General features: G+C 54.3%; 1 protein-coding gene across 1 annotated transcript in view; it reads left to right on the plus strand.

The window, feature by feature from the left end:
• Window positions 1-11,068, plus strand: part of PLCG2 (phospholipase C gamma 2) — a 152,454-nt gene that overhangs the window by 114,833 nt on the left and 26,553 nt on the right. The window contains exons 24-28 of the mRNA XM_037516225.2: window positions 942-1,038; window positions 2,303-2,369; window positions 4,954-5,111; window positions 9,201-9,303; window positions 9,912-10,121. Coding sequence (XP_037372122.2) covers window positions 942-1,038; window positions 2,303-2,369; window positions 4,954-5,111; window positions 9,201-9,303; window positions 9,912-10,121 — 635 coding nt within the window. The remainder of the gene's footprint in view (window positions 1-941; window positions 1,039-2,302; window positions 2,370-4,953; window positions 5,112-9,200; window positions 9,304-9,911; window positions 10,122-11,068) is intronic.

Here is an 11,068-nt window from a genome sequence, read left to right on the forward strand (position 1 = left end):
CTGGGAGCAAACTGGGTACAGGGCGGTTAGAAGGAGGCATAAAGCCAGAAGGCAAGGCAGGGCCACCAGGAGAGTGGCAGGCCATCTGGAATTAATGCCAAATTCAAGTCGTAGAGAGGTAGGAGTTGAGGTCTGAGTGTCCCTGGGATTACCCCTGACTGGGCTCTGGTTGGCAGATTAGTCTGGGCTTGATTCTGAAATCTTTGGAAATTGTTAGTGTAGCATGGTCAGAGGTACCTTCTGGAAAGAACCTCCTGGCTTCGGAAAGTGGCCCACAAGAGGCGCTGGAGGAACGAGCCTGCATTCCTGGCCGGTGGGCTTGGGGAAGAGGCCAGAGGTGCCTGAGGTTTGTTGGAGTCGAGACACAAGCAGAGATGCTGTTGCAGAAGTGCAGAGAGGGCTGGGGTCGGTGCTGCAGCTAAATGACAAGAGCTCGTGCTATTGGGTGTTTGCCGTGTGCTTGGTGCCCTTGGCTCATGTAGCCCAGTAAAACCCGCCAGGGGTAATGCTTGGATCTGCCCACTTCATAGAGGGGGAGTCTGAGCACAGGGCACCTGCATAGTTGGTGGTAGAGCTGGAATTCATTCTGGGCTGTCAGACCCTGAACCGTCTTTGTCCCATCTTGTCCCTAAATTCGTGGCCTGTCCTCCTGTGGGCCTGGGCCTGGTCTGGGGTTGAGCTTTTGTCTTGTATGACCTCTGATGTCAATGTAAATCATTGAAACTTTTGAACTTCAGTGTCTGACCAGACGTCAGGATCATGTTAAGGGGAGGACTGTGACCCCCGCCCCCAGCCAGCAAGTGCTGGTTAGGAAGCAGAGGATAGCTGCAAGGGACTCTGTCATAGCGGCGGAAGACCCTCTCCCCCAGCACTCAGCCTTTTGCTGCCTTTCCTGCCAGTGGCTGTACCCAGCATGGCATTCTGATGCCCTGTATTCTCAGGTGGAAAGGAGACTATGGAACTCGAATCCAGCAGTACTTCCCATCCAATTACGTGGAGGACATCTCGACGGCCGACGTGGAGGAGCTGGAAAAGCAGGTGAGTCTCCATCACTGATCATTCCAAGAAGGGACCAGCTGACCCAGTCCTTCGAGGAGTCCATCAAGCTGTCTCATTTCACACGCACTGCTGTGTCTTCCCTGTGGAAGAAAAAGCTGTGCACCATGGAAATCGGGACTGCCCCGAGTTGTTGTGGGTGAAAGTCATCATGATAATCAGTTGTTCTGGGCTGGAGGTTTTGCAGATGCAAGAGAATTCCCTCCAGAGACAAGTGGCCGACGGGGCATTTGTCCTTTGTGTAAAGCAACTTGCAAATGAGACACTTAGCTGGGCCAGCCAGACATCTAGAACGTGCTTGGTGTGAGTAAGCAAGTGTGTGGAAGGGGAAGGTGAGCTGAGGCCCTCCTGGTGACATTGCAAATGTGGTTTCTGTCTCCTGCCTCCTCTTGCCTGGGAGAATAGTAGAGTAGCCACTTACAGTGTGAAAACATGGCACTAAGGACAGACTCTATGATACTGTTTGAGCCCAAGGAATTTTCTAAGGATGTTGGGGCAATCTGGGAAGGCTACATGGAGGAGGGGGCATTTGAATTTTGAAAGTCAAGTTAGTGTTCAACAGTAAAGAGGGCAGCAGAAAGGGTTTCCAGGTGGGACGTACAGCAGAGGGGCGGTGGTGGGAACATGGTTGTGTTCAGTGCATTCAGCCTGACATAGAATACATGATCCCATCCCTGTGCCTGCACTGCTTTGTCCTTACAAGGTCAGCATTAGCCTGGGGGAGGGATGAAGTAGGCAGGTGCAGTTCTCTGGGACTGAGATGTTCCCATATCCCAGGACCCTGGGGTGATTCAAATGTGCAGTGGGTGGTCGAGCTGGTTAGCTAACTGGGGCCCAGACTGCAGAGTGTGGGCACTGCTTCTACAGGACATGGGAAGCCTTGGAAGGTTCTTGAATAGGGTGATAGACCCTCCATTTCAAAATGATGTCAGAATAAAGGATCTGGGATGTTTTTTGAAACCTAAGCTAGAGAATCACTTTAAAACCTGTTCTAGAATTCACAAGGCACATTTTTGCAGATTGCAAAAATGAAACACTGAGCCTGCCGGCACCCGCGCACTGCTAGGTCCCCATCAGCTCCATGCTTCATTATTTAGCTCTCTCCCCGTGGACGTATCCTGTAATGAAAATGCATTTTAAACAGTTCCACAGGCAGTGTCTCTGCTAAACGGTGTGCTTTGGAAACCGGTTGTCTTTTTATTATTCCCGTTAAGACTAACGTGAGTGATGTCTTGTTTCTTCACAGATTATTGAAGACAATCCCTTAGGGTCTCTTTGCAGAGGGATATTGGATCTTAACACCTACAATGTCGGTACGTGCTCATGGTCTCAGTCCCAATTCCTACCCACAGCCCCTTGGCCCGGCCTCAGCAGCTTGGACTGAGATGCTGCTTTGATCCCCAGCTCAAGCTGGGTGTTCAGGCCAGGCCAGTCAGTGTGGGCAAGATCATGTCTGCCAACACAGAGTCTGGTGTGTCAGACGTGCTAGATGAACCTACCTATTACTACTCCTGATATCATCATTGTCACTTCAGGCCTCTGCCTGTATTTCCCCTGCTTTTCTGGGCAGCTGATCTGTTAGCTGGGCAGCTGTGGCACTTGGAGCTGGGATGTCTGCTTTTAAGCCTGAGGCTGCCTCTCAGCCGCTACAAGACCTAGGCCTGTCCCTTCTCTCTCAGTCTCTGCTTCCTGGCTGTTCAGCTGGGCAGCTGGACCCCTGGCCCACCTACCTGGGAGTGTGGTGCAAGGGGGAGCCATGCATGCAGCTCCCAGGTGGCAGAGACAGAGCTTGGGTTAGGTTCGAGCCTTAACTCTGCCATTGCTAGCTGTGTGGCTGTTCACGTGTGACTTTTCCTCAGCAAGTCTCCCTGTAAAAAGGGCTTAACCGATATGCATATCAAAGACATCTTTACAGACACATCACCCAAAGCAGTGATAGTGAAGGCAAAGATAAACAGCTGGGACTACATCAAATTAAAGAGCTTCTGCGCAGCAAAAGAGACAATAACCAAAACAAAGAGAAACCCCACTGTCTGGGAGAACATTTTTGCACACAACACTAATGATAAAGGACTGATCACAAAAATCTACAAAGAGTTGATGAGACTCAACAAAAACAAAGAATATAATCCAGTCAAAAAAAGGGCAGAAGAGAGCCTCTCTGGTGGCGCAGCGGTTGAGCGCTGGGTTGCGAAGCTGCCCGCAGCCTCTGCAGCGCCGGTTTGATCCCCGGCTGCTCCCCGGCCACCGGAGGAGGGTCCCACATGGCGCGCAGACCTCTCCTGCCGCCCGCTGCTCCCCTCAGCAGTGTACTTCGGTCCTTCTGCCTGTTCTGCTCCCAGCTCTGGCTCTGGTGAATTCTCTCACCCTCCTGCGCTTCTGACTGTACCCAGTGCTTGTATAAATAAATAAATAAATCTTTAAAAATAAAAAAAAGGGCAGAAGAGCTAAAAAGAAACTTCTCTGAAGAGGAAATGCAAATGGCCAACAGGCATATGAAAAATTGTTCAACATCACTTGTCATCAGGGAAATGCAAATCAAAACTACCATGAGATACCATCTTACACCAGTGAGCATGGCACATATTAAAAAAACTAGCAACAACAAATGTTGGCGAGGATGTGGAGAAAAAGGAACTCTTCTGCACTGCTGGTGGGAGTGCAAACTGGTCCAACCACTATGGAGAGCTGTGTGGAGATTTCTGGACCTACTAAACATAGAGCTTCCATAGGATCCAGCAATTCCACTCCTAGGTATTTACCCAAAGGACACAGAAACATCAATTCCAAAGAGCACCTGCACCCCTATGTTTATAGCAGCACTATTTACAATAGCTAAGCTTTGGAAACAGCCCAAATGCCCAAAAATAGATGACTGGATCAAGAAGATGTGGTACATATACACCATGGAATATTACTCAGCAATCAAAAAAGATGAACACATGCAATTTGCGGCAACTTGGAGGGAGCTGGAAGGGATCATGCTCAGCGAAATAAGCCAGAAAGAAAAAGAAAAATACCGGATGGTCTCACTCATAGCAGGAATCTAGAAAACTTAAATAAGGGACCAGGAAAAAGAATAACTATAAGAAAGAAAATATCAAAATCAACAAACAACTATGAACCAGAGACACTCTATGGGGGGTGGGGTTTGGGGAGGGGAGGGATTGGGGTCAAAATAAGGGGGCTGTAATTGTATGGGGAATATAAAAATAAAATTTAAATTTAAAAAAAAAAAGGGCTTAACCAAGCAGCAACCTCAAAAGGTTGCAATAAGGATGACATAAGATTGCACACATCAGCTGCTTAGAATACTGCCCGCTATGTAAAAGCTCAGAGATCTTAACTGATGGTACTATTTGGCAGGTGACGTCCCCTCTTATTTAGAAAATGCTTCCTGTGAAGAATGAATCTGTCAGGTGCCCCCCTCTGGCTTCTGTGGCTGCTGGTCACCCTTGGTGTCTTTGGCTTGTGGCCAGTCACTCCAAGCTTTACCTGTGTACTGCCATCGTCATCCTTCTTGTGTCTGTGTCTCTAATTTCCCCCTTTTCTCTGAGAAGGAGTCCAGTTCTTGGATTTAGGGTCCATCCTAGAATCCAGGGGTGACCTCATCCTGAGAGCCAAGTTTGCCTTCAACTTCCAAATGACGGTACATTCTCAGATACTGGGATTAGGAAGCAGACTCACCTCTTAGGTAAAGCTGCTTGTGCCACTGTCTGCCTTAGGTGGGAGTGTGTGCCTGACTCCTGGTGCCACCTCCCGCAGGCCCATCTGCATTGCCCGAGGCTACAGCTGGGCCATGTGCCTGGCTTCAGGGAAGTGGCTCTGGCAGCATGAAGTTTGGCCTTTGTGGCCTCGAAGCACACTGATCAGAACTTCTGTCATTCTCTCCCAAAGTGAAAGCCCCCCAAGGGAAAAACCAGAAGACTTTCGTCTTTATCCTGGAGCCCAAGAAGCAGGGGGACCCTCCCGTGGAGTTTGCAACGGACCGGGTGGAGGAACTCTTCGAGTGGTTCCAGAGCATCCGGGAGATCACCTGGAAGATCGACACCAAGGTAGGCATGGCCCACCTAGGCCCAGGTGGGCCCACATGCTCAGGTATCTGGCACTTTCTGAGGCCGTAGGTGTGTCCAGGCAGCGGGAGGAGTGGACCCAAGGGCCAGACAGAATTCAGGGAGGAGTGAGGTAGGAGCAGCTGTCTGTCCCGGTGAGGGGGATATTGGAGGTCCTCCTGGGAAGCTGCAACTGGTTTGAACCTTCACCTGGCTTAGTGTGTGCAGGTCAACATTTGAGGTTTAGAGCTGACTGGCCCTGTGTAATACCTAAGAAGGGAATGGTGCTTCTTCATCTACCAGATTTTCTTGCTTCTAAGCCTTGTTCAAAGGATCCTTCCATAGTGGCTTCCTCTGAGCCAGCTCCCCAACCTGCTCTGTGCCCAGGGAGCACAGTCAACAAGACCCAGTTCTCCGTGTTCTGGGGGAGGAATGTCCCCTCGAGGGGAATGGACTGGCCTTCTTGTGACTGGAATGTTGGTATTTGACTGGAAGTGCTTTGAGGAGGGTGGGGTGAAGACAGGGCTAGAAGTGGGCAGGCTGTGGCTTGCCTGCAGGCAGAACTGGACCCTGAGCTTGTCACCACACTGCTCAGGCCTTGGTGTCCTTGTCTGCAAAATGTGGGGCCACATACCTCACTCCCACAATGAAGTGGGGTGAGGCCCAGTGCCTGACGCCTGGCCTGGGCTTGGGTCATGACGGCCTGCCAGGGGTTTGGGGGTGCTTTCCTGCCTGTTTTCTTATGGGCACAGAACTAGGAAATATTAGGATTTCACATGTACCCACTTTTAAGGCAGATCCACTCAAAAGACTAATGTTAAAGCTTTCCCAGGACCTCTTGGTCCCTCTGACCTCTGCTGACAGTGGGTAATTCTCTCTCCCCCAGTGTACTTGGAGGGTTGTCCCTCCATGTGGGGGCCTGACATCTTGGCTGGTGTCTAGAGTTTGATTCCTTGAGTCACCCTTTCCTCTACTGTGAGGTCCTCTTCTTTAGAAACCTTTGCAGAGGGCCATGGAATGCGCATCCTCCCTGCAGGGCCTGCCTTCTTTCCCAGAATCTACTCAGAGGCCTTATATCCTGTCCTTTCTCCGAGACTTGTGTCACCATCACCTGTCACTCAGGATGAGCCACGTGCCAGGCAGGCCATTTCCTCTGGAGGAGTGTCACCAGTGCCTGCTAGTGCCAGCACAGCTCCGAGGCACAGGGGGATGCCACTGTTGCCAGGGCATGGATCTTACCTCCTCCGTCTCCTTTGAGAGGTGTTCCCTTGCTGATAGTCCTCGCAGCTGTACTGGCAAAGCTCGCCAGCAGGTGGCCCTCCTGAGCGGGTTCTAGTATCTGGGAGGTAGCCCAGCAGCTGAGAATGGGGGGGATTGCTGGTGAGAGCGCCCTCGGGGGGCTGTTCCCATGGGCCCTGAAACTCTGGCTTGTGTAGATGGAGCTAGGGCTCCGGGGTACAGATGGGTATGGAGATGCCACCCTCTGCCTGGCGTGTCCTGGCTTTCTACTTCAGTTAGCGGCAAAAAAATGTGACTTCGTTTCGGGTTCCCCGTCCCCCACGCCCTCCTCCTGCACAAAGAAATTAAGCCTCGCTGTTATTAAGGGCTGTTATTTTCTGCCTTTTGTTGACGTTCCTCCTTAATTGGTTTTTACATCTGCTAAGATTTCATAAGAAATTTTATTTAAGTCTTCTTATTACATGGGAAGGTTGAATGCCCCAGAGTCAGCAGAATCCACTGTCTCTGTATCAAGAGCGGTGAGGGCCAGGCCCTGTCCTGTCCATAGAAGCAGCTCCTCGCCCATGCCTTCCGGTCACGGCCATCCCTGGGAGCCCAGCTGGCCTCTGTCATTTTACAGTCTCTGGCCTCCTTTGGCCGATGGCGAAAGACAAGTCCCTAAGATTCACCTAGGTGTTAGGGTCCAGGGTCTGAGCAGTGAAATGTGTGGTGACTTCATGGCACGGAGGTGGCCTGCGGGCCTGGAGAGTGGTCGTGCACATTTGAAGAAGCAGCTGCTGTTTCTTCTTGAACTGCTGGGGAAATGTGGCGTTCCGAGACTCGTCAGTGCTTGGGGAGCAGGGACTGTGTTCCTCGTTCATCATAGACCGGGCGCATCCCATGCATTCTCACACGCGCCCCCCCTGCTTTTTAAAAAGATTTATTTATTTATGCATACAAGAGCTGGGTACAGGCCAGAGATGCAGTGGGGGGCAGTGAGAGGATTCACCAGAGACAGAGTGGGGAACAGAACAGGCAGATTGACCAAAGTACACTGCTGAGGGGAGCAGTGGGGGAGACAGGAGAGGTCTGCTGCACCATGTGGGTAGCTTCCTGGCAGGCCAGGGATCGAACTCGTGCTGCAGAGGCTGCGGATTGCTTCATAGTGTGGTGCTTAACCTCTTGCACCACCAGGGAGGCCCCTCATGCCACCTTTTAAAGCAGTTCTATCCACCTTAGAAGTGAGCTGTGTGTTGTTGGGTTTCCTGTTCCCAGATAGCCCCCCTGGGAACAGTTATGTGGCAGGGGAACAAGGTCACACTGATACAAGGACACTGCCTCTCGCTCCATGCCCTTCCCACCACAGCTGCCCTCCTAGCCTGACCCCTGTGGTTTGTGCCCAGGATATCCAGGCGGTATGGGGAGGGCTGAGTGCTCATTACATTGGAGCCTCACTTTACAGTGGAGGACACTGGTGCGGGGGCATTTGTGACTTGTCCCGGTGACACAGTAACAGCAGGGTCGGGTCTCACACTTGGGCTCCTAATTCTGGCTCCCGTGTTACGCAGGCTGCACCTGAGCACTTGCTGCCCGCGGGCCCTGCTCTCACGGGGAGGCAGGTCTGGGCACCACTGATGGGCAGTGCTGATGGAGGACGGCCGCCGAGGGGCGGTGGGGGCTGAGAGCAGGTGCACGCTCTGGAAGGCTTGAGAAAGGCCACATCTCCCCCTGTCTTGACTGGCACTATCAGGGAAGACTTTCTGGAGAAGGAATGGTTTGGGTGGGGTCCCAGAGGAGGAGACATCTAGTGGACAGGCAGGTGGGGAGGTTGGGGACTGCGGGGCCCGGAGCAGGAGGTCCTTGCTGTGGTTTAGAGGAATCTGGGCTGTGGCTGGTGGCGTGTCTAAGGGACGAGACAAAGCGGTTATGTGGCTGAAGCCTCTGATCTCCAGCCTGCTGTGAGGTGTGGGGGAAGCTACTCAGCCTCTCTGTGTGCTGCAGTTTCTGCCTCTTGGGGGAAGTGTGTGATGCCTGAAGCTAAACACCCCCAAATGCTGTGTGTTACCTGCTGATGACATTGTGAAGGCTCCCCTTGGGTCAGTGGGAGGATAGAGTCAGAATTGGTGAGGCCTCAGGGGGTTGTCCGGTTGGGGTTGAGGTCGACGCTCATCCTTACTTGGATGGAGATGGATTTGACAAGGGTCTGCCAAGAGGAACTGCCTCCCTAGTCTGTGGCACATGGTCTGGGCCTTGGAACCCTTCAGTGGGAGCTGTGATGGTGAAATCAGAGGGGCAGGCGCTGCACGTTGCAGGGGACAGTGTTTGTGACTGGCACGCTGGGCCGCAGAGCCCACGAGGACATGCGGACACGGGCTTAGAGAACTAAGAAGCTGATGAATTTTTTTTAAAGATTTATTTATTTATGCATCCAAGAGCTGGGGTACAGGCCAGAGGTGCGGGGGGCGGGGTGTGTGTGTGAGAGGATTCACCAGAGACAGAGTGGGGAGCAGAAGAGGCAGACTGACTGAAATACACAGCTGAGGGGAGCAGCGGGCGAGACAGGAGAGGTCTGCCGCGCCATGTGGGTCACCTCCCTGGCTGCCTCGAGATCAAACTCGCACTGCAGTGGCTGTGGGTAGCTTCCCAGTGCTGTGCTTACCCCCTTGCGCCACCAGGGAGGCCCAGAAGCTGAGAATCTTAACAGCCGGGACAGAAGGTCAAGAGCAGAGGGTTGGGGCGGGAGAGCAGTCACCTTGTTGAAGAGCTGAGCATGCTGGGGCCCACAAGGGCTCAGCCGGGAGGGAAACTGCCTGAGGGCGTGGGGTTTCTCAGGCCCTGCTTGAGCGCTGGAACTGAGGCTCTGGCTCCAAACAGGAGAACAACCTGAGGTACTGGGAGAAGAACCAGTCCATCGCCATCGAGCTCTCCGACCTGGTCGTCTACTGCAAGCCCACCAGCAAGACGAAGGACAACCTAGGTACCGTCTCCCCTCGAGGCTGTCCTTAGGGCCAGGGTGCTGGTGGAAGGGGCCCTTCTGGTAGGTTCTGAGGGACTGTCTTGAAGGCTGGTCCAGGTTGCTGCTGCCATGACAAGTTACGAGCTTGGTGGCTGAAAACGTGTTAGCCCATGGTCCAGGAGACCAGAGTCTGAAACTGAGGGGGCGTGGGGGCCTGCACCCTCTAGACACTCTGGAGAGCCTCCCTTCCTGCTGCTGCCACTCCTCGGCCTGTGGCCGCATTAGTCCCCTCTTCCTGTAGCCAGATGTCCCTTTGCTTCCCTTCGGAGTGGAGCCTATGATTACTTTTAGGGCCCAGGTAGTCACCCCATTTCAAGCTCCTGGTGTAATCATGCCTGTGAAGTCCCTAGTGCTTGTATCAGACTACAGGTTCCAGGGATCCGGACCTGAACGGCCTCCTTGATGGGGTCCCCAAGGGCAAGAGCCCAGAGCAGTACCGATTCAGGCCCGGTCCCCACAATCCCGTCACCCTCACCCCCCAGGAAGGCCCCGGCCTCCGGCTGTTGCAGGGCCAGCGTTAAGAAAGCACAGGCACACGGAGGGAGTGACCGCCTCTTCTCTTTGTGCAGAAAACCCCGACTACAGAGAAATCCGCTCCTTCGTGGAGACAAAGGCCGACAGCGTGACGAGACAGAAGCCCATCGATCTGCTGAAATACAACCAGAAGGGCCTGACGCGGGTGTACCCCAAGGGACAGAGGGTGGACTCCTCCAACTACGATCCCTTCCGCCTCTGGCTGTGCGGCTCCCAGATGGTGGCGCTCAACTTCCAGACCCCCGGTGAGGGCGCCGAGCCCCTCCTCCCTCCTCCCCTCCCTGCCGGCCCTTCCTCTCCCTTCCCGCCCCTGCCCTTCTGCCCCTTCCCCCACCCATCTTACCCTTCCCTCCCCCCGCCCCGCCCCTGCTCTTCCTCACCCTCTTTTCCACCCCCTTCTGTTCCCGCCTCTCCCTTCCTTCCTACCCCTTCCCCATTGCTACGCCCTCCAGCCTCCACTTCCCTCCTCTCCCTCCCTCCCCTCCTCTCTCACCTCCTCCCTTCCCTCCAGCTCCCACATCCCCTGCATCCCTTTCCTGCCTACCACCCCTCCCTCCCTCCCTCCCTCCTCCCCAAACTCCCTCTCCCTGCCCAGCCTCCATCCCCCACCTCATCAGACTCCCCTTCCCCTCCCTTCCCTCCTGCCCCTCTCCACCCTCCCCTCCTATCCTCCGCTCTCCCTTCAACTTCTCTCCCCTCCCACGCCCTTCCCTCTGCCTCCCACCATTCCCCCCTTTCTGTTACCCCTCTCCCCTCTCATCCCCACCCCTACCCCAGCTCCCCTTCCCTACCTGCCCAGCCCTCTCCCAGCCCTTCCCTGGCCCTTCCCATCTTCCCCTCCCTCCACTCCCTCTTCATCCCCCTTCCCCGCTCCCTTGCCTCCCTCCCCTCCCTCCTCCCATCCCTTCCCCAGCCTCCCCTCCCAACCGCTCCTCTCCCTTTGCCCCTCTCCACCTGCCCCCCACTCTCCCTGCCACCCATTCCCAACCTCCCCATCCCATCCCCCCACCTCCTCTTCCCCTCCCCTTCCTATCCCCTCCCCTCCCCACCTCCCATTCGTCCCCACCCTCTCCACTCCCCGCCCATCCCTCCTCTCCCATTGGCCCTACATCCTCCCCTCCCCTTTCCCTCTCCTCCCACCACATCCCCACCTCCTCTTCCCTCCCATTCCCCTCCCCTCCCTCTCCATCCC

The sequence above is a fragment of the Talpa occidentalis genome, unplaced genomic scaffold, assembly GCF_014898055.3.
Source record: "Talpa occidentalis isolate TD23 unplaced genomic scaffold, MPIMG_talOcc4v2.1 talOcc4.17, whole genome shotgun sequence".
Lineage (NCBI taxonomy): Eukaryota > Metazoa > Chordata > Mammalia > Eulipotyphla > Talpidae > Talpa > Talpa occidentalis.